Consider the following 23,697-nt stretch of genomic DNA (forward strand, 5'->3'; position numbering starts at 1 on the left):
TATCGTTAGGACCGATGCAGCTCACCTCGTAGTGGGGGCTGCCACCTCCAGTAATTCTGGGCTGAGACTGACCACAGTATAAACAATTAATTTAAACACAGTCCTGACCACACATGTAAACGTGGCAGACAAACGAGGGGAAACAATTGGTGAGAGTTTCCCTTACAAGCTGACTTGTTTTCTTCCCTTTTTTTATCCTAGAAAGACAAAGAGAGACGGATAGAAAAATGGGAAGGTGCATCAATGAGACAAGGCTGAGGCCTGGTGGGAGAGAGCTCTGATGGTTTCAAACACCACTCAAAGGGAGTCAGTATGCAGTGTGACCGAGAGGGTGAGGTTACTGGGCCATCCAGGGCAGATGCTCCCTCTTTTGATTCATGACATTCTCAAGGTGAACCACAATTAAGCACCAATGTTTGCAGTGCATGGTGAATGTGTGCCAGCCACCTGGTGCCTTGAACTCTGCTTGGTCTGTGTGCCCTTGTGTCTAGGAGCTCTGCTACTTCTTGAACCTCATACCACATTTTGAGAGATGCTTTATACATCTTGTACATTTATTTATCTATTTATTTAGCATTTATTATAGCGCCTTTAACCAAGGTGTTTTACAATTTTTAAGAATTTTGTACAAAATGAAAAAATGCATGAAGAGGGTAAGAATATTGGGGTAGGGTGAGGAGATTAATAGCTAGCAAGGGCCAGAGGCTAGGTCAGTGTCGGGCAGACAAGGTCATAACAGGAGGTCGTGAGCCAGCAGTAAGGGTAGGATGAGCTAGGGAAAAAAGATGGGTTTTAAGGGAGGAGCGGAAACTGCGTAAAGTGAGGGACTGTTGAGTGGGAGTTTATTCCAATGAAGAGGAGCAAGAAGAGAGAAGGAACGAAAACTGGATAAGGCACAGGGCGAGGGTGGGACAGAGAGGTACAGTAGTGATTGGGAGCGTAAGGGACGAGGAGGAATAGGGCGAGGGTGGGACAGAGGGGGACAGTAGTGATTGGGAGTGTAAGGGATGAGAAGGAATATAGTAGGAAATAAGTGCAGCCAGATAAGGTAGGGCAAGGCCATGAAGAGATGTATATATTAGTGTAAGGAATTTGAATAGGCAAAGGTGGTAAACAGGGAGCCAATGTAGCTGGAGGAAGAGAGGGGAAGTGTGGAAGGACTAGGGGAGGTTAAATATAATACTGGCAGCAGCATTTTGAATTTATTGAAGTGGTGTAAAGGCATAGGAGGGGAGACCAAGGAGGAGGGAGTTACAATTAGTCAAGCCGGGTGAAAATGAGAGAGTGGACCAGGAGTTTGGAAGAGGAGAAGATGGCTGGGCATATTTTGTGGATGGTGAATAGGTGAAAACGGCAGGTGCATGTTATGGCCAAGATATGGTCAGAAAGGGAGAGGGTGGAATTGAATATTACCCAGAGGTTACGAGCTTAGAGGGTTGGAATGAGGGACAAGGGGGAGGGGGGATGAAATGGTGAGGCAGGGTGGTGGAGATGAGGGGGAGGGGTAGAAAAGGATTTCAGTTTTTGATGGGTTGATAAAGAGATAACGGTACGCCATAACGGATTGGATATCGACCAGACAGGCTGATATATGGCGACCAGGTCAGGGGTAAAAGAGGGGAATGAAAAGAAAATCTGGGTGTCATCAGAAAAGAAATGGTGAGGGAAGTTAAATGAGGACATGACAGCTTCTAGGGGTGAGGTGTACAGGGAGAATAGTAAAGGTCCGAGGACTGAGACCTGGGGGACACCAACAGTCGGGGGGGGGGGGGGGTAAGGGTATTGAAGGCAACGGCAGAGATGCGTGAAGATAGATATGACTGCAGCCAGGCAAGGGGTATGCCAGAGATGCTCAGACTAGACAGAGTGGAGAGGAGGATGGGGTGGTCGACAGTGTCAAAAGCAGAGGCTTCATTTTCAAGTAGCTCCAGGGTGAATTTTGGTTGCCCTCGGTGTGTGTGTGTGTGTGTGTGTGTGTGTGTGTATATATATATATATATACACACATACACACACACACACACACACACACACACACACACACACACACACATTCAACACACATTTTCTTAGTTACTGATTTTGAATAATGACGTTTCCTCATGGATTACTATTGATTTATTGGCTGCCTGATATTTGATAAGGGAACTAGTTGTTGCTTGCACCTCCAGCAACTAGTACTGAAGATGATAAAGGGTTGAAACTAAATGTAAAACCATATCAACTAAGGTTAACAAATGAAACCAATGCAGTTATAAAGGTAGAGTCTACAAACCATGACAATGAAAGCTGTAAATGTTGGTTTTGTTATGCTTTTTAATGTTGAGTATTTTTTCTATGAATGTTGACCTGTAACACCATAAAGACAGCATTTGTAATACCTAACACTAAGACTGCCATTAAATGTGATAGAAATAATTAGTTTTACCTCCTGAACAATGTAAAATCAATACTAACTCCCAAGTTATCTAAAGCCAAGGCTTCCAAACTGATATTAAATCAATATGTTTTCAGTTTCTTCTTGGCTGTTAAGAGGCAAGAAAAGAAAAGCACTTTAGCTCACTGTTATGGGGTCCCCCCTCCCCTAAGTGTATTTTGGTTTATTGTATATAGTGTGGGTTATGTACCACAGGTGATTTAAAATGTATGTGGACACAGGGATTTCACAATTAGTTCACGTGCAGACTGTACTGGAGCTAGACTGAAGATTAGCAATTGAGTCCTGGCACAGCTGTATATATAGAGGCACGAATCACTCACTCAGGGTTGGGTGTACACACAAAGGTCATTTCAGCATCAAAATATATTAGAAGCTTTGAATTGCCAGTTCTTAGACTTTCACTGCAAACAACTACATTATGACCTTTTTCTTTCCACATGAACTCTCACCTTGAGTTTCTCAAGCAACCTGTCACATTACAAAAAAAAGAAAGAACTGTCAAGGGTAGTTTTGGCCCAAGCATTGACGATCTGGTTCCCCTTTGCTAGCTGAGCTGGCAGGCATCACCTGCAGCACCGAAAAAGAAGAACATTGGGAATTCACAAAGGAGTAAACAAATCTGAGTGGCCTTGTGAATGTGTGGTTTGCAGTGCGCAGGTGCAGTGGTGCTGCAGTGCTCCGGAAATGGCAGACACAAGATGGTTCACAATTAATCAGCTCTTTATTTGGCTGGGTTGCGTGTCAACGACAATTAAATAATAAGCACGGGCTCTACACACCCATGTGTATCGCTCTGTGCAAAACAAGGGTTTCAATCCTGAAATAATAAGCCACTAATAACAATAACACACAACACAGACACGGTCACTTCTCCAGACAGTGAGTGCTCTTTGTGCAGGTGTGGTGCAAGACAACAATCGTGAAACAGTGGTGCTGTGTAGTCCAGGTTTATTGCTGGCTTGTAGTGACAGCTTCCGGTTAGCGTTAGCTGTCTAACAATGACAAATAATAACAATTAGAACAACAAACAAACAGAACACAAAACACTCACGGTACATTTACACTCATCCCCTGAAGTCATGCCCCCTTCAATAGCTAATGCAATCACATATCCTCCAATCCATGACTGACACATCGCTTACTGTATTAAGGCTATGACTTCTGGTATTGTGACTCTGCCCCCGTCCTGGATGGCCAGCTTTCAACTGACCCTGGAACTGCCTAACTATCCAGTATGGGGCACACTGTTCCTGTTATACAGCGCCCTCACAGTTTGGGAGGGAGATTGTTGACTAGGATTCATTTGCTGTCTGTCGCAGGCCTGCATGAACTCACACCATCCATTGCAGAGTGACTAGGAAGGGCACCTTGTGTTATCAGTGCAACCACTTTAATCTTCATTATGTAACACCTTTAAATCAGTTAAGATAAGATTCCTGTGGATGCTTATTTTTGCCAATTGTTAGTTATAAAAGAAGCACAATATAGATTTATAAAGCACAATGAATTATAAAAATAATTCCACTCTCAACCCACTGACTACCCAATCTTCACCCTCAAAGATGAAATTTGACACTTCCAATGGTAAGCTGCTGTAGACCCGAGAGGACTGAAGTGTTTTTACTAGACACATTGTTTATATACCTGCAGACAGTATAATGGTTGAATTATTAGGTATGAGGAACAGTAGAAATCAAACATCACACACTCGTAGGTTCTCTAAGAAAGGAGGGGGTTATCTGGAATGTGTTGGGGCCGTGATTACTTTGCAATTGTATGGCGTGAAGCCATTGAATCCCGGAGGGCTTAGGCTGGCGGGAGAGTTGAACAACATGAATATTGTGAATAAAAGGCAGGAAAGCAGTCTTACTGTTCAAATATTATAAGTTATAGTTGCTTTAATTGATTCCCTGTGGCAGGATGTGTTCCTTGTGGCACCACGTGTGTAGTGACGTCACAGACCCGGAAGAAGACAGACAGACTGCACCGGGGTACGAAAAGCAATGCGGCACGTTTATTAATTAATAAAAGGTTTAAACAAAACAAAAGACTTTCACAAAACAAAACGGTTTGATGGCCAAAACAAACATACACCAAACAAACACTAACAAAACCTTAAATAAAAGAAGTATCGTGCTGGTGTCAAGCCAGCCAGTATCAATTGTTATTTTCATTTCAGTTTCTCACTTGTTTCTTTCCAGCTCTGGACAACCCACTCTGTGCAGCCAAAGCTGTGGGTCTTTTATATTATGGCCGAGGGATTAACTGGCTATTAATTATCTTAATAGCCCCTCGGCCATAGTCTGCACAAGTTTACTAAATCTGTGTGACTGTCAGCTAATTCAATAATTACTAGCCGACAGTCACGCATTCTCACAGGGTATTTAAAAATAACAAATAATGGCGGATGAGTTTTCACCCGTCCTTGAAAACATAATATATAATAAATACAAAGTAATACATAATATGCACAGGGGCGAGGAGTACTCCGTCACATGCTCACTATATAAAACACAACTGTGTTACCAGGCAGGTTTGCACTTACATATCTCATGCGAATGCACTTTTTATAAATGTACTACTGGCACATGCTGGTCCTGTTTAAATGAACACCATTAATCAAAAAAGAATAACACCGACACAGAAAAGCAACAGAGCATAACTAATCATATTTCTTGTATCTGTTGTATTAGAACTCTGAGAGCACATTTAAAAATGTGGACTGTGACCTTTTCAAGGAAGAAAATATTTGTTTCTTCTATTGATTTTTCCCCTTTCCAGTTTGCTATTTTAAGGTCATCTGTTGTGCTAATTAATCAGGACAGCTTTCAAAGGATTTCAAGAGTTTGTATAACTGCCAAAAACAGGGAATATCAAAGTAAAAGGCAGTTCAGGACACATATAAAGGGGTAAACTGAGACGTTTTCTAGACAATAGCAGAGGTCTATTTAGGTTTGTTTATTGCTGAAAGTTCCCTACAGTGGGGTCCCCGAGTGGCTTACCTGGTAAAAAGCACAGCTACGTGGTGTGCAAGATGAATCACATAGTCAGGGGACTGCAGGGCTGGCCTTTGTCCTCCAGAGGCCAGTAGCTCGTTGACATCCACTCTCAAGTTCCTGAGTGTAAAGTGTAAATTAGCTAGGTAGTGGGATCGGAGGACACCCACTGAACCTTAAGTTCTCCTGAGCTGTGTGGGGAATGGCTGCGGTGAGGGAACATAATTGGACATTCTAAATTAGGGAGAAAATCAAGTGTAAAAGTTGGCAGACTAAATAAGAAAAAATAAGTAAGTTCCCTACAGCAATGGTTCCCAAACTGAAGGTTGGTGGGCCCTAAGGGGCAACAGGATGGTTTCAGCAGGGCTGGAGTACATAAATATTCTCTTCCAAGTGCCCCGGTGCTAACAAAGCAAAGTTCTCCTGGGGATCCATTTATTTACATGAAAGTCTTCCAAATTTCACACAGTTAATGAATTATTTCATTAACTCCATTCCATATGATCGCCCACATCTAAAATCTTGCTCCCTGCATCATTGTTTCAGTTGTATTGTGTTTTAGATGTGAGACTTTCATATGGAATGTCAGTGCATTGTGAACTTAATGAGCTAAAACATTCATGTTCTGTAGGGTAGGGTTTCAAAAAGCTCCCTTGACTCTCAAGGCCATCATTAGGCATCTTGACCCCCCCACCCAATTAATTTATAGAAATGTGAAATTTGATTTTCCTTACAATCAACCACTGTGCATTGGCAATAAATGTTCAATAAAGCTGATGTTGTGTAGTAGGGTTACATTCAAAATAACACCACATCCCTTACAGCAGCGTTCATGTAAATACATTGCTCCTCGAAGAGAACTTTGCTTTGTCGGGTGTTCTGGTCATTTGGAAAGGAATATTTATGTATTGAGGTGTCGCCTGAAATCATCCTGTGGCCCCTCTGGGGTCCCCTGACCCCTATTTTGGGAACCACTTCTGTAGGGAACGTTCAGTAAAAACAAACCCAAACTGCACTCTGCTATTGTCTAGAAAACATCTACATTAACCAGGCTTCCCCTTTATGTGTGTCCTGAATGGTATTTTGCTTTGAAAATCCCTGTTTTTGGCACTTTTACAAACACCTTTAAAAGCTGCCCTGGTTAATTAGCACATCAGATGCATTTAAAATGGTCAACTGAAAAAAAGGAAAAATAATTGGGAGCAACAAATATTTTCTTTATTGAAAGGAGAAAAGTCAATCTTTTAAAATGTGATTTCGGAGCTCTGAGTTCTAGTAAAGCAAATTATAGAAACATGAGTCATTATGCAGTGTTGCTTTTCTATGGCTATGTGATACATATTTGTTTGTTTAATTGTGTTAAATTTGTTGTGGCAGAGCAAAGCTCTGCCCTTTTTAAATTGGCAGGGATGGGGTTAATTTCCCCTACATGCCTGGGTTTATTATGTTCAGGTGGCTGGGGTTGATTAGTTGTTTAGATGATTAGTTTAATTAATGATCAATCAGCGCTCAGCCACCTGACATAAAAGGAGGCCTCTGCTTCCCATTAGGAGAAGGGAGCTGAGGAAGCTGTTTGGTGTTTGGTGTTTGTGATTTTTGCTAAATCCAGTGAAGGCATTGCCCAGCCTGGAAACCTTATTTTTGTGAGTTTTGTTTTTATTTTATTTATGTTTGAATATCTGTTATTTTGCCATTGTGCCCTTCTATTTTGTGTTAATTTATAATAAAAGTTTTCTTTTTTTTTTGAACTGCAGTCTGTCTCTGGGCCTCTATCCACTCACCAGCCTGCCACATTTGGTGTCAGCGGTGGGATATAGCGCCCCCAGGAGACTTGGAGCAGTACTGCAGAGTTTTGGGGTTTTTTTGGGACTTTTTTTTTTTGTTGTTAAATTAAAAAAAAAAAAAAAAAATGGGAAAGAAGTGCAGATAGTGGCAAAGGCAGAAGGAAATGCAGCAGCTGAAGAAATGTAAGCTACTGCAGCCATCGCTGGAGGACCCGGCCAGTCTCTTCCCCTGGTGTTCCTGGTGCGGGAAGGAGGACCATCGTTGGCGGTCCTGCCTCCGCCACTAGAGGGAGCCGGGCTGCCGCCGTTGCCGCCACTTCAACCAAGGGACATAATTGGACTCTTGGGGGGGGGGGGAGGTGTGTGGCAGAGCAAAGCTCTACCCTTTTTCAATTGGCAGGGATGGGGTTAATTTCCCCTACCTGCCTGGGTTTATTATGTTCAGGTGGCTGGGGTTGATTAGTTGATTAGATTAGTTTAATTAACGATCAAGCGGCGCCCAGCCACCTGACATAAAAGGAGGCCTCTGATTCCCATTAGGAGGAGGGAGCTGAGGAAGCAGGTTGGTGTTTGTGATTTTTGCTAAATCCAGTGAAGGCATTGCCCAGCCTGGAAACCTTATTTTTGTGAGTTTTGTTGTCTTTCTTTTTGTGTTTTAAAGATTTTTATTTTGCCCTTGTGCACGTTTATTTTGTGTTATTTATAATAAAATTAGTATTTTTTTTGAACTGCAGTCTGTCTCTGGGCCTCTTTCCACTTGCCAGCCTGCCACGTTTGTATATAAAAACAAGTCTGCAAATCAACAGGACGAGCTTCTGCCAGTACTAGATTTATAAACAGTGTATTTGCATAAGATGTGTAACTGCAAAGCTACCCGGTAACAGTTACAGCTGCTTAACACTAAAAGGGTGAAAAATAGGAGACAGTGGCTTGCTAATGGTAGACAACTTAGTTATTTTTATTTTTAAATTAACTGTACATCATAAATCTATATTTCCCATGAATTGTGGTTCTTTCACAACTAGCAAGGTGTTATACAATAACATCATCACAATTAGTATTGTGGCTACATTTAAAAGCATAAAGCATTATTCATAAGCCGTGAGTAAATGAAAATTAAAGTGATTCCTGTTCTTTCTATTCCTATTCACTCGTTGAGGTCTGGAATGGACTTGGCGAGATTTCATGCAGGCCATCCAGATTTGTCTGTTCCTTATTTTTGAATTCCCAAAGTTTAATTTCAAGTACCGGATTAAACCAAAGACAACTGGGAACTCAAGGGATACCAGTGAATTGTATTTGGTGTGTCTTGCATGGTTATTACCTCCCACTGTGACCTAGTATCGGCGGGCGTACGTACCCTCAGTATGTCATGCTTCACAGATTTCTCCTTACATCTAGAAAACCGTTTACCGAACTGTGATGAAAGTTGGTATTAACATTATATCCCAGCTATCTCTTTCAACATAATTTTTATAGTTTCTTTCATAAGGAAACACTTCATCATGGCATCATTTGTTTTAATCCACCCACTGGGAAAATGAACTCCTCTTTCAGTTCTCCTAAGAAATACTACAGATTTTTTTTTAACAATTAAATATGATAAAAGATCCAAATGTTTCACCCAGTGTTTCAGAAACTTTTGCAGTAAAAGATGCATATATTTGGGCTACACATGTGAAACACAAGAGACACAAAAGGAACCTAGAATTGAAAAATTGTACCCATTTTCATTGGGATTCCAAATCATGTAACACAACATGATACTGTTTGGATAAATATAAGTCATGCATGGTACATAGCATATGAGAGGCTACTTGTTGTACCATTAGCATTGCAATTGTGAGCTCACTCAAAGACTGTCGCTAATGGATACAACCTGGAGTGTCAACAGTAGAAAACAGCTGAGCTTCCTGGTTTATCCTGTATACATATTTTCTGATAAGGCACCACCAGAAAAACTAACATTTGTTCAAAAGCACACAAAACAAATAACATCTTATCTGTATATCACTGCTTTATGAAAGGCTTGTGTGACTCATTGATAATAAAAAAAGATAAATAAGAATTTTAATGTTGTTTTTAATATTATTCTCTATGCTGCTCCTAGTATGCATTAAAATATTGTTTTGCAACAATATTAAAGCAACAGGACCCAGAATCACAGAAAGACTGCAGTAATAGTACAGGAAAATCTTTTAAAAAAGTAATTTGAATGCCATGTGAATCTACTTTGATACTGATAGCAGCTAAAATATTATGTGAAAAGCAGGATTCCAGATAATGTGCCATTTTTACACACATATCAACCGGTGATTTATTATTGTCCAGGATGTATTATGTATTATATATCAAGTCACTAATCTTCTAAACCCCTTGTTGGATTGATATGAAAATATCTTTATGGCTTCATAATAAATGAAGAAACAAAACAAGCACAGTTCTCCCAAAACACCTACACCCACCCTCTGGCTATTAATAGATCTATGGGCACAATCATTTGCAAGCACAGCAGTGGGGTTAGGCAATACCCTTCCACTTTGTCTAGTATTTATAATGAATGCACAGACAACCTCATTAGAAATCTGATATTTTGTTATCCCTAACAAGGGGATGCATATCCCTGACAAAGGGGGAAAAATGACACATGTTAGATACAAACTATAAATAGGACTGAGATCTCTATTGCTCTGATTAAGGCAATGCCAGTAGTTCCCAAAAAAGTCTCTGTCCCTTGGATAAAGGTGTCTTCTAAATAAACTAATAATAATAATAATAATAATAATAATAATAATAATAATAATAATAATAATAATAATAAAACAGAGCTTAATAGAACGGGGTAGACAATGTTTCTGTTCACATTACCTAGTTTCTTTATTGAAATATCTCTGCAAGATGACCTATAAAAGTAGCTTATCATTGCCAGAGCTGTCAACTTCAATAACATTCTAAAACTCAATAACATTTACCAGACAACATGACTTGATTAAAGCAGAACCCCTCTGCTGGGCTGCGGTTCAAAGAACCTTGTTAAAGGAAATAATCCAGAAGACTGGAGAAGCTTTGATCAATGCACACACTCTCCTTTATTTTCTATTCTTATATATAAATGTTGGTGCTGGATGGGCAGCACTTTAGCCACAAAGCAAGGAATGGCACAAGGAGTACTGTAGCACTGTAAGCCATTCCTGGGGGAACCACCCTTTTAGAGCAGTACCAAGTTCAGTCTCTGTGATCTCTCTCCAGGAGACGCAGTGCCAACCGTTTTTATTTTTCGAAGTGGTCTGCCCCACCTCCTAATACTAAAGACTAATTTCCAACTGCCACTGGGGTTAAGTTAAAAGTGGCCTGAAATCAATCCTGTTTGTTCCCATAGGCTGCAATTCTATATCAATGTGGTTTGACTGACAGTACGAGATAAAGCTTAATAGAATTTGCTCCGGCCCAATTGCTCTGATGAAGAAGTTACCTAATAATGAGCAATCAATGTGAAGGACACAACATTAGACCACAAAAGAATATATTGACAGTATTGATTTGTAAATGGCGACAATAGAAATATGTGATACATGGAGGTGATCTTTGAACTTTGTTTAACACCCATTTGCAGACTGGAGGCAGTAGGAAACCCCAGCTTGTTAAGGGAGCAAGAGGAGAGTTTACATGGTCCAGATGAAAATGTGGTATAAAAGTACTGATAAATGACAGCTTGAACTGCAGCAGTACAACCAAAGTACCTTACCTGCGGCACTGTTAGTCAAATTAAGCAGTGCACATTTGTACCCAAGAGTATTTGCATCAGCAGGCTACACCTTACTTAAGAGCTACTTGTACTACATGGATATAATGGCCATTCTTGCATATAAATAACTGACAACATGGATAACAACTACTTCCTTTCAGACTGTTAGACAATATTAAGTAATTAATGCACCAAGTAGTTAGTAATGCTAATCGTGACGGATTAGCCTGCACTTCTCCTCCTACTCCTCCTCCAGTTTGTCGTATTTGAATATATAAAAAAAAAAAACCTACCAGCAGTCAACTTGCGCATCTTATTTGAATTTAGTCAAATATTTACACTGACAAATAATCTGTCTCGACAACCCTCAGCATAAACACTGCAGTGTTTAAAACGAGTCAAGGGCAATAAACTAATACATACACACCTGTCTGTTTTGCACAAGACTACAGAAATGAGTGTCAGCCGCCTGTGTAATTAACCCCTTGTCTTGGATACTGTGGCGGAGAGTCCCGCCCCTTTGTTTATTATTGTTTTGATTTATATATCAATGCGACGGCGAAAGCCGTCCGATATTATTATTATTATTATTATTATTATTATTATTATTATTATTATTATTATGTATTATTTGGCCAGACGAGCGAGACGCTGTCCGCCAGGTTATTGTTTTTATTTTTAAAAACCTTGTGAAGATACGTGACTGATCAGCTACCGATTATTTAACTAGCTGACAGTCACACATCCTTATTTAATCTCGTGCAGACTATGGCCGAATATAAAAGCCGGCAGCTGTCTGCACTTGAGGTGGAGTGTAAGAGTGAGGAGACGTAAATCTGTGCGAGGGGATTTAAAACTAAACTAAAAACAATTGCTATACGTGCTGGCTAAAACCCAGCACGATATTTATTTGTTTGTTTCGTGTATATATATATATATATATATATATATATATATATATATATATATATATACATACACACACACACACACACACACATATATACACACACAGTGCCTTGCAAAAGTATTACAAAGGGTGCATTGAAATTTCGTTCTGTTCGATATTTTATTTTAAAACACTTAAACTCAAAATCAATTATTGAAAGGTGACACTGGTTTTATGTTGGGAAATATTTTTAAGAAAAATAAAAAACTGAAATATCTTGCTTGCATAAGTATTCAACCCCCACACATTAATATTTGGTACAGTCACCTTTCGCTGCAATAACAGCTTTAAGTCTTTTGGGGTAAGTATGTACCAGCTTTGCACACAGTGTTGGAGTGATTTTGGCCCATTCTTCTTGGCAGATTTGCTCCAGGTTGTTCAGGTTGGTTGGACGACGCTTGTGGATAGCAATTTTCAAATAGTGCCACAGATTCTCAATGGGACTGAGATCAGGACTTTGACTGGGCCACTGTAGGACATTCACCTTTTTGTTCTTGAGCCACTCCAATGCTGCTTTGGCCTTGTGCTTGGGATCATTGTCCTGCTGAAAGGTGAATTTCCTCCCAAGCTTCAGTTTTTTAGCGGACTGAAGCAGATTCTCTTGCAGTATTTTCCTGTATTTTGCTCCATCCATTCTTCCTTCAATTGTAACAAGATGCCCAGTCCTTGCTGATGAGAAGCATCCCCACAGCATGATGCTGCCAGCACCATACTTCACTGTAGGGATGGTGTGTTTTGAGGCATGGGCAGTGTTAGGTTTGCGCCACACATAGCGCTTTGAGTTTTGGCCAAAAAGCTCTACCTTGGTCTCATCTGACCATAAAACCTTTTCCCACATCGCAACTGGGTCATTCTCATGCTTTCTGGCAAACCCCAAACATGCTTTCAGATGGTACTTTTTGAGTAATGGCTTCTTTTTTGCCACCCTCCCATACAGGCCAGTGTTATGCAGAGCTCTTGATATGGTTGACTGGTGCACCATTACTCCACTCCCAGCCACTGAACTCTGTAGCTCCTTCAAAGTGATTGTTGGCCTCTCTGTGGCTTCTCTCACAAGTCTCCTTGTTTGAGCGCTGAGTTTTGAGGGATGGTAGTGTGATGCAGCTTCCACTTCCTGATTATTGATCCAACTGTGCTCACTGGGATATCCAAACACTTGGATATTATTTTGTACCCTTTCCCTAATCTATGCATTTGTATTACTTTATCTCTAATTTCTGTAGAATGCTCTTTGGTCTTCATTTTGCTTCAGATTCACAGCCTTACCAATGATCCTTCAACAGTGGGGTTTTTATCCAGTAAATGTGACAGCAACTTTAATGGTTCACAGGTGGAGGCCAATGGTAAGGTAATTGTGTCCTCGTTAGGGCAATTTCGAACATCGGTGCAAACTGGGAACTTCCACAGCACAGGGGTTGAATACTTATGCAAGCAAAATATTTCAGTTTTTTTATTTTTCTTAAAAATATTTCCCAACATAAAACCAATGTCACCTTACAATAATTGATTCTGAGTTTCAGTGTTTAAAAATAAAATATCAAACAGAACGAAATTTCAATGTACCATTTGTAATTCGGTAGTATGAGAGAACTGGTCAGGGGTCTGAATACTTTTGCAAGCCACTGTATATATATATATATATATATATATATATATATATATATATATATATATATATATATATATAATTATATATATATATAAAAAGCAGTTTCACAAAAGTGGAAAAATCTTCTCTTTGTCTTCCTGTTCTCTGATGACTCTGCAACAAACTCAGATGAATTCAACCGAGATGCATTAGGGAATGCAATTTTTGAACTCTGCAGCACTATTCATTTAACACCAAGACCGCCACGGGAACAGCATGGCATAACAAAGGTTACTAAGTTGCAACACCCAATCTGATTCTGGATAACAGAAAACAGAAAACTGGGAGGTCTATACACTATGGCCTAGTGGTCTAAAGCACTGTATGCATGAATTACATTTCTCCTGGAGGTTTGGTTTAAAAAAAAAAAAAAAAGTGTCAAAACAGGAGGATTAGCTTTTACGGGACAACATTCCCCCAGCTTTGTCTAAACTAAACCCTGCGTGGTACTGACTATAAAAAATGTGTTGGGCTCCCCTGCTGTCAGTCTTTCGCACAAGCACCACATTCATCACTGTCTATGTGGTGCCTGCATACCAGATTGAGGACTGCCAGTCCCTGTATAAATATATTTCAAAACAAGCATTACACTCTTCTACACCTTTCATCTCCGAGTTAGCAATCGGGTTGCCCTGATTGAGCTGCTGTATTTCCAGACTGTGTTTATATTCCTGTAATCTGACGATTAGGTTACCCTGTGAAGCAGGAGGGTAACTGAACTAACCTGGGGTGTGCTGGCTATGGTGGTCTGACTAGTAGTGGCATCCTTGGCTCTATTTGGGGCAACTCAGGGGTAATGGGGCAGGGTATTGGCATGTTACAGGGGTTATTTAGGAGATAGGGTCAGGCTACACTCAATGTGAGGGGTAGAACATAGGTAGAACATTTTGATTAGCAGGACATACCATGTCGGTGTGTGTGGTTGTGGTCAGTTGTTGGGGGTCACAGTAAGTATAATGGTGATGTTATCACAACCTTTAGTCATGTTCTCCCCCCCACTTCTTGAATACATAAAATAAACACTTTTTTGAAAATGTGCTATACCTCACATGACTGATTCAAATGTTATGCAAAAAGTATATGTATTCTGCAAGGGGCTTGCCATTTTCCATCACTAATATCCAAACTGTAGATCTTTGATAGAAGGCTGGTTGTTCATGCTCAGCTGGCTTGTATATCAAAGACTGAACAAACTAATGTTTTTTCAAGTGGAACACTCAAGGAGAACAGAATTTGTTGCAGATTTCCACCCCAAATAACTGAAGAGGCAATTTTTCGAGAGATACTATATACTGTAAGCAGTATTATGAGTTTGTGCATTGATCACATGGCAAAACAATCATATTTTGCAGAGTGCTATGGGCTGTAATCAAATGGACATGTGAAAAAGTATGTGATCAACAGCACTGATATGCCCAGAGGTCAATATAAAAGTGAGAATCATAGAATACAACCGTAAATTGATCTAATCAGTGGCAGGTCTAAATACAGCCTCTGAGATCATTTTAATTTGAGCAGTAATATTATGAAAATAATCTTACAGTAAATTAGTCTCTTTAGTGCACGTCTGTCTGTAAAATTAACAAACTATGGGAGTGAAGAGGTACATTTTTACTGCACAAAACATAACATCAGTCTACCAAAAGTGAAGAGATTTATTCAAAGTGTACTGTTTCCATACAGCGGAAAAAAAAAAAAAATCATTAATCAACCCTGTTCAGTAACATATATTGACAGCAATTGGTTTATCTTCCAAAAGTGACTTGGAATAAATCTGTGTCTTGGGCAGTCATCTACTAACTCTGCAGCAGACCCCTTTCCGCTCACCCATCCCAGGGAAGGTATTTACCATCTCCCCTAAGTACAGCTCTTCCTGAGTGGTCTGGTAGACTGCAATAAACAGCGTGTAATATTTCTAAAGTATGGCTTGACATCAGTACAAGGCCTTAATTAAATTTGGTCCTGTTGTAAGCTTTGTGAATGTCACCTGAACCCAGTAAATGAATTAGTCTTGTGTTTTGTCCATAAATCTATTACGGTTTCAGTTACACACTTCATTTAAAAATTAAGGTTGGCAATCGCAGTTAATAGTTTCTAGTTTTTTTTACTTGAACTTGCTAAGTCTTACAGTGGCTGGCAGTATTTATAGCAAATAAACAATACATTAGAAACTTTAAAACATCAAAACTGAGGCAACTGGTTCAATTCAGCCTTGTTTTGAAGTATATTTTCTGAAAGAAAAAAACGAGATAAAAAGAGCAAGAAACAATTTCTTAGCAAGAAGGAGTAGTTCGTTTTTCTGAGTAGATTTTTTGCCCATGGACCAATCTAGTAGCGCACCATGATTCAAAAAAACTTGCCAATGGGTATATAAAATTTTCATCACAATGGTTCACCGATTCTCTCACAAAATGTGACAGACATACAAGTTCCTTTATTATAACATTGTAGGGTGTAGAAAGGATACACAGTGGTTCACAGTGGGCAATGCAAAAATAATGTAATAAGTCAGGGAAGACATAAACACAAGAGGGTTGAAGTCCTGAGTTGTTTTTATCTGTGCTCACAAATTGATTATTTTTTAATTAAACATCACAACATTGGAAGAGACAGACCAAAATCCCTGCAAAACAAATTCAAAGAGCTAGGAAGGAAATTAAAGGACAAGACAGAAACTGTGGTATTTTCTGGGATACTGTCGGCACCTTGCAAAGGAGCATACAGGCAGCTGGAAATAATTAAACGCATGGCTGAAAACGTGGTGCACACAGGAAGGCTTCACCTATCTTGAACATTCAACCACATTTTACAACAAGGACTATCTATATAAGCGAGGCAGGCTGCACCTAAATAAAAATGGAACCAATCTACTCGGAGAAAAGATCCTTGAGGAGGTTCAGAAGCACTTAAACTAGAAAGGAAGGGAAATCAACAAAAAAACAGAAGGGCAACAACTCTTTAAATGTATTTATCTAAATGCTAAAAGTATGCTAGAAGCCATTAAATGTATTTATCTAAAAGCTGGAAGTATCAGAAACAAAATTTTAAATCTTGAAGCTACTGCACTAAAGTAATTATGATGCGATAGGTGTTACAGAAACTTGGTTGTGTGAGAGTGATGGAGACGAATATAATATTAGTGGGTATACACTGCATAGGAAAGATGGGCAGAACAGAAGAGGCGGAGGGGTAGCGCTATACATAAGAAACAGTCTTGAAGCCCAGGTGTTAAATCTGGATGAAGAAAACAACACCGAATCAATATGGGTCAGAATAATGTTCAAAAATTCAAAGGGCATAATAATAGGAGCATGCTATAGACCGCCAAATTGAGACGCCAAGCAAAATAATCTGTTATACAATGACATTAGAAATGCGTGTAGCAAAGGAGAAGCCATAAACGGGAAAACCTGGTGAAGAGTATGATGGACGAAATTGAAATAGTGGAAATGACAAATGGCTGCTTCCTAACGCAATTTGTAAAGGCACCGACTAGAGGGGAGGCTTTTCAAATAACAAAAGACAGAATAACTAAAACAGAGGTCAAAGAACCATTGGCAAACTCAGACCACAACATGGTCTCATTTGAAGTGATTTTTAAAACCCAAAAAGTAATAACTAAAGTTAAGGTTTACAATTTTAGAAAGGCAAGCTATGAAGGTATGAAACAGAGACTAACAGAAGTAGATTGGAGTAAAATGGAGAAAACATCCACAGAAAAAGGATGGCTGTTTTTTAAAAATGTAGACTAGAGGCACTAAACAATTACATCCCAAAAGTAGACAAATGTAAATCTAAAACAAAATTGCCAAAATGGTTTAACAGATCAATTAAAAAAAATATTCAGTGAAAAAAGCACTTTACAGAGTGTTTAAAAGGAACCAAAAACAAAATACACAGAAAGAATACCTGGAACTGCATACGCAAGTCAAAAAGGAAGATAAGTCCAAGAGAGAAATAGAAATGAACATTGCTAAGGGGGCTAAAACCAATTCCAAAATGTTTTTCCAATATTACAACAGCAAGAGAACATTCAAAGAGGAGATTAAATGTTTAAGAGATACAAATGGCAAAATCGTATATATATATATATAATATATATATATATTCATAAATGATTACTTATATATAATTTTTACAAAGGAAGATACTGACAACATGCCCCACATGTCATCCAGTTCCTATCCAGTTTTAAATAAATTTTAGCATAACCGAGGCAGGGTTGTACCGACAGACTGGAAAATTGCAAACGTAAGACGATCCGCCAAAAGGAAAACAAAACCGAACCAGGTAATTACAGACCAATAAGCCTGACTTCTATTATATGTAAACTTATGGAAACTATAATAAGATCCAAAATGGAAAATTACCTATATGGTAACAGTATCCTGGGAGCATGGTTTTAGGGAAGGGAGATAGTGTCTAACTAGAAAGCGTTTGACAAAGTCCCACATAAAAGATTAATTCTCAAACTGAATGCAGTAGTGATTCAAGGAAATGTATGTCCATGGATTAGGGAGTGGTGAACATGTAGAAAACAGAATGTACTGATTAGAGGAGAAACTTCAAAATGGAGCGAGGTAACTTAGATTCTGGTATAGTAAGCAAACTTGTTAAAAATTTGCAGATGACACAAAAATAGGAGGAGTGGCAAACACTGTTGCTGCAGCTAAGCTCACTCAAAATGATCTAGACAAGATTCAGAACTGGGCAGACAGATGGCAAATGACATATAATAGAGAAAAGTGTAAAGTTCTGCACATAGGTAATAAAAATGTGCATTATAAATATGGGAGATACTGAAATTCAAGAAGGAATCTATGAAAAAGACCTTGGATTATATGTTGACTCAGAAATGTGTTCATCTAGACCAGTGGTTCTCAAACTCGGTCCTGGGGACCCCTGTATCTGCTGGTTTCCATCCAAACCGAGCTCTCAATTACTTAACTAGACCTTTAATTGAACTAATAATTTGCATAATTAGAGATTTTACTTGTTTTCAACTCTTAAACAGTTGTAGTTCAAGTTACTTATCAAATGTTACAAGCTAACTTGAAATATGCAACTGTTCAAGAGCTGAAAACAAGTCAAAAGGACTAATTAAGCAAATTATCAGTTCAATTAAGGGTTTAGTTAAATAATTGACCGCTTGGGTGGTAATGAAAACCAGCAGCCACAGGGAGTCCCCAGGACCGAGTTTGAGAAGACTTGATCTAGCCAATGTGGGGAAGCTATAAAAAAGGCTAACAAGATGCTTGGATAGACTGTGAAAAGTGTCGAATTTAAATCAAGGGAAGCAATGTTAAAACTGTGCAATGCATTAGTAAGACCTCATCTAAAATATTGTGTTCAGTTCTGGTCACCTCACTACAAAATGAATATTGCTGATCTAGAAAGAGTGCAAAGAAGAGAGACCAGAATTATTCCAGGTTTAAAAGGCATGTCATATATACAGGCTAAAATAATTGAATCTATTCAGTCTTTTTAACAAAGAAGACTATGCGACAACCTGATTCAAGCATTCAAAATTCTAAAAGATATTGACAATGTCAACCCAAGGGACTTTTTTTTACCTGAAAAAAGAAACAAGGACCAGGGGTCACAAATGGAGATTAGACAAAGAGGCATTGAAAACAGAAAATAGGAGGCACTTTTTTACACAGAGAATTGTGAGGGTCTGGAATCAACTCCCCAGTAATGTTGTTGAAGATGACACCCTTGGATCCTTCAAGAAGCTGCTTGATAAGATTTTGGGATCAGTAAGCTAGTAACAACTAAACGAGCAAGATGGGCGAATGGTCTCCTCTCGTTTGTAAACTTTCTTATGTTCTAACCATTGTGCTTTCTGTTTGCTATAGATTTAAATAAGTATTTTTTTATTCATTTTTTTAAATAAGCGGTTGTTTTGTCGAGCTCTGAATTCAGCTTGGCAAGGCCATTATTGGGATCATTGACATATTAAAGATAAAATACTCTTTGGAACAGGAACACTTGCAGTATAAACTAAAGTGGTTCTACCGTTTGATCTGTTACTGAAAACCTACCCTCGCAATATGTTTAAGACAATTGCACTTATTTTGTATTATTCACATGGGTCATTATTTGTGAGATAAAACCACACAGATTCCCCTGCAATAGTTTGTAAACTCGTCTCAACCAAAGAACTGCTGAACAAAACTTCATATCCTGGTAGCGGGTTCAAATTAATTTTTTTAAACTTTTACAGGGATATCTGTTTGGTTTTCACAGTTCATACATGACACTGTTTACAGGGTTGTGTGTCAAAAGCCCACAGTGAAATATTTACAGCCCAGTATATTGAATGAATTGTTATCCCACAAAAAATGGCCTTTTAAAGCTTTTATAAATTGTTATAACGGTTAATCTGCTGTATGTTTATTTGTATTAGTGCAGAGACAAATATGTTGGTATTTTTAAGTATGACTGTATAAAAAAAAAAGATATTAGGCAGACACAAATTTATCAATTCAGAAAAAAGGAATTTTACTGTAGTGAAGAGAGTTTATCTCCATTTGTTAATTTGCAATTTGATGGGGCAATGGGTTTATTTAACTTCTCCGAGATTTCTTACAGTATATGGTACTCACTGTACTTTTCCTGCTGATTCAAAGAATATTAAAGTATTTGTTTATATTTATAAAGACTATTCAAACAATAAAAACTATGTTCGTCCCAGCTCTACATACTATATATCGGTAATTTACTATTAGAATTATACTGGGTGGCAGCGTACCTCACATTATATAGTAAATGCAGTTGCCTAGTGAACTACGTCATACAAAGACTATTATTAATGAGTCAGTCTCAATGTACTGCCTAAGATATTCTTAGAATAATTTCATTATCTTCACTTTTGTATTTCACATTCAGTCAGAAAGCAGTACAAATCAATGGAAGTTATCTAAGAGTATAGCATATATTTAACAATAGAATGGTAAGAGGTTAAAAATGGATTATTCTTCGACACTCTTTAAGGGACACTAAAGCTGCAATTGACTCTGCTGTGCAGTTCTGCACATGTGTAAAGCACATATTTACATGCATGACACAGGTACAATCAAAAAAGTAAGTGACATTTTTCTTACATGGGTTAGTTTGATTAAAAGTACTCTGGTGGTAATGAATGCAGACTCAAAACTAAAGCAGGAGGTGGATTAGTCAGTCACACCCAGACGCATTGACGTAAGTGTGACCCAAAACAGGTTGCGAGTCTTGCTTTAGTGCACACGCGACACTGCTCTAAAGTACCAGGGTGAAAATGGTGAAAACAGTATAAAAGATAGAGTGAGACTAATTGAATTACTAGTCTCAGCTTCAACACTGGTGCAAGTTCAGTTCATTGCTGCTGTTAAAGAAATGAGACTGGTGGGATTTTTATTAAAATGTAGTTTTACAGAACTGACCCACAAAAGGCAAATTAACATTAACTGATTTTCAAGAGCGTTTTTTGACATTCAATATTACATAAATAAAATAAGGCCTTTATTTTCCCTGCATATTAAAGAAAACACCAGGCACAATCCATCTCCTGCAATAATTAACTCAACCAGCACATTACAACACAACTGTCTGGGTTGCACAGGTGCTGCAGGTGTTGTTGATCTTCAGCAGCTCATCTTGTGCCTTTGAACCTGCTGAGCTTAAACTTAACTAAGGGATGTAATGTTATACATATTGTAATTGTTTCATCTCTGGCTTGTCCTTTATTAATCATATTAATTATCAGCTACAAATGCACCTAGGTAGAGTCACAGTAGGTAATTAAAGGTGCTTTTATTGCAATGTGCTTTATATAACTCAACAAAGCTCTTACAATTATGACCTTCCCTGTATTATGGTTAACTACTAATTGCATTAAGAAATTAAGACTCAAGCACCACTTCTGTATGATAAATTAGAATCACTTTGATATGGATTACAAAGTGCTTACTTGAACAAAATTAAAAGGTAGTATCGTACAAATAAAACCTGTTTTAAACACTCTTAGGAATGTCTTTGACTAACACGTGTTGTTCCTACTATTGATAATTTGCTCTATAATCCCTTATATAAATGAAGAAAATATTTAAAAAGCCAAAAAAGTTTATATGTTTGAAAAAAATTCTATCCTCGCTGTCTTCAGTTTGCCTTTTGGTTTCAACTTTTTCATATAATGGCTACAGTAGCTGTAATGACTCCTCACTAGAAGAATCCAGATGAACCCATTCTGTTTGGAATTGGATTTATGTATTTAGTCAAGTTGCTACTGATTCAGATGACGAGATAACTTATAATTATTACAATAATTTACTAAACACCTATTAAATGTTTATACCATATTTAGAAATATATATATTGAAGGACCTAAAATTTGCAACCTGGCTAAACAGTATCTAGTAACTACCATGAGACCATATCACCACAAGGTAAAAGTAAGATCCTTTCCCCACATAACTATTGGGGAAAAAAAGGAGGGAGAATAAACTGATCCATGTGTTTAAGGTTCAGGAATTTAATGCTTCAACTGTATGTGGGTAAATATTCGAAAGATGTTTGGGTTGGAGACTGTAATTGTAAATAATAGCTAATATATCTGTTCTGGATTGTCCTACAGGTTCTGCAGTGTTATTAATGAATTGTAACTCATTGTAATCCATGTGCTGGGTTGCAAAAATATCTTAAGAATCCTTGCTGCTCAGAATCAACAGTAAGTTTGTGGATTGCCTGGGACAGAACACAAAGGGATCCATTGATTAGCCTTGGGCACCTCATTCCGATGGTCTGAGTGTGCCTGTTGAGACAGCATTCAGCACAAGAGGGCATGGCAGCAAACGTGACCAACATGTTTAACAGGCTTTAAAATAACTGCATTTATACAGAGTAGATGTTAGGTAACATTTACATCAGAATCATGAAACCTGTCAGTGAATCTCATTGCAGTATCAAAGTGGGCCTGTCTCCGGTGGGCCATCTCACTCTCCTACCTGATGCAGGTTGATGAACACAGTGCTCCCGTCGCCGCCAGCTGCCATGCTTGACAGAGAACACCACAGAAAGTGCAAGGTGGGGGGAGGGAGGGATCAGCCCTTCTCTTTCACTGTTGGGTTTCCAGTAAACCTGTGGGGTGGCATAACCTGTAGAGGGCAGAGAGAGAGAGAGAGAGAGAGAGAGATGATGCCATTTCTACTTCAACGGAAACCACAATCCCTGAAATATGCCTTTAGAATGTTTACAACAGGGGTGACCAATCCTGGTCCTGGAAGGCTGGTGTCCTCCTGGTTTTTGTTCCAACTGTACTCTAAATTAATTCATTGGGTCATAAGCTTCTAATAAGCACTTAATTGGTCAAATTAAGTAATTTAGGGTACAGTTGGAACAAAAACCAAGAGGGACACCGGCCCTACAGGGCTAGGATTGGACACCATTGGTTTACAGGCTAAAAACACCACAATCGATTTAAAATAGATTTAAACAGATGTTCACATCTATTTAAAATAAGAGAAATTTGTCCTGCAAATGACTTGCTTTTCCCTTTAACTCACATGAAACCCTTTTTTCCTGCCACAGAAGTTAATGCCCTGTGTTACAGTATGATTGGAACTGCTTATCGTGATATTACTGATAATCTGTTTAGTCTTGATAATGAAAAATTATTATTGAATAGTTGTATTATCAGCGAATAACCTTGTTTCAAAGAGTCACTTGCTGCCACATAGCTCCCAGAATGTTTTGTTCCTTTCTCTTCTTGTAGACAACATATTTATCTACTAGAAGATTGGTGTTTTACGTGCCATGTAATTAAACTTAATTAAAATAGGGGAGAGGAAACCAAGTGCGCTGATCAAACCCACAGTATTGAGGCAAATTTTGGAGAACATTAACCTTCTCAATTCTGGCAGGACATGTGCAGTGTATGTTAACATATGCCGTTGGAAATCACATTCAAACCTCACGGGACTTCTCCATCTGAGATAGTGTATAAATACATGCAAAATAAAATGTCTGTCCTTGTGGCAGGCTGGCGAGTGGATAGAGGCCCAGAGACAGTCTGTAGTTCAAAAAAATAACTATTTTATTATAAATAAACAGAAAAATGAAAGGGCACAAGGGCCAAAACAAAGCAATTTAAACACAA

The 23,697-nt window shown here is 38.6% G+C and overlaps 1 protein-coding gene across 3 annotated transcripts in view; it reads right to left on the reverse strand.

The window, feature by feature from the left end:
• Positions 1-23,697, reverse strand: part of LOC121322296 (anion exchange protein 3-like) — an 83,687-nt gene that overhangs the window by 45,139 nt on the left and 14,851 nt on the right. For all 3 annotated transcript variants that reach the window (XM_041262078.1, XM_041262076.1, XM_041262077.1), the window contains exon 2: positions 22,547-22,696. In XM_041262078.1, coding sequence (XP_041118012.1) covers positions 22,547-22,594 — 48 coding nt within the window. In that variant the 5' untranslated portion in view covers positions 22,595-22,696. The remainder of the gene's footprint in view (positions 1-22,546; positions 22,697-23,697) is intronic.

Source organism: Polyodon spathula, chromosome 10 (assembly GCF_017654505.1).
Source record: "Polyodon spathula isolate WHYD16114869_AA chromosome 10, ASM1765450v1, whole genome shotgun sequence".
Taxonomy (NCBI): Eukaryota; Metazoa; Chordata; class Actinopteri; order Acipenseriformes; family Polyodontidae; genus Polyodon; species Polyodon spathula.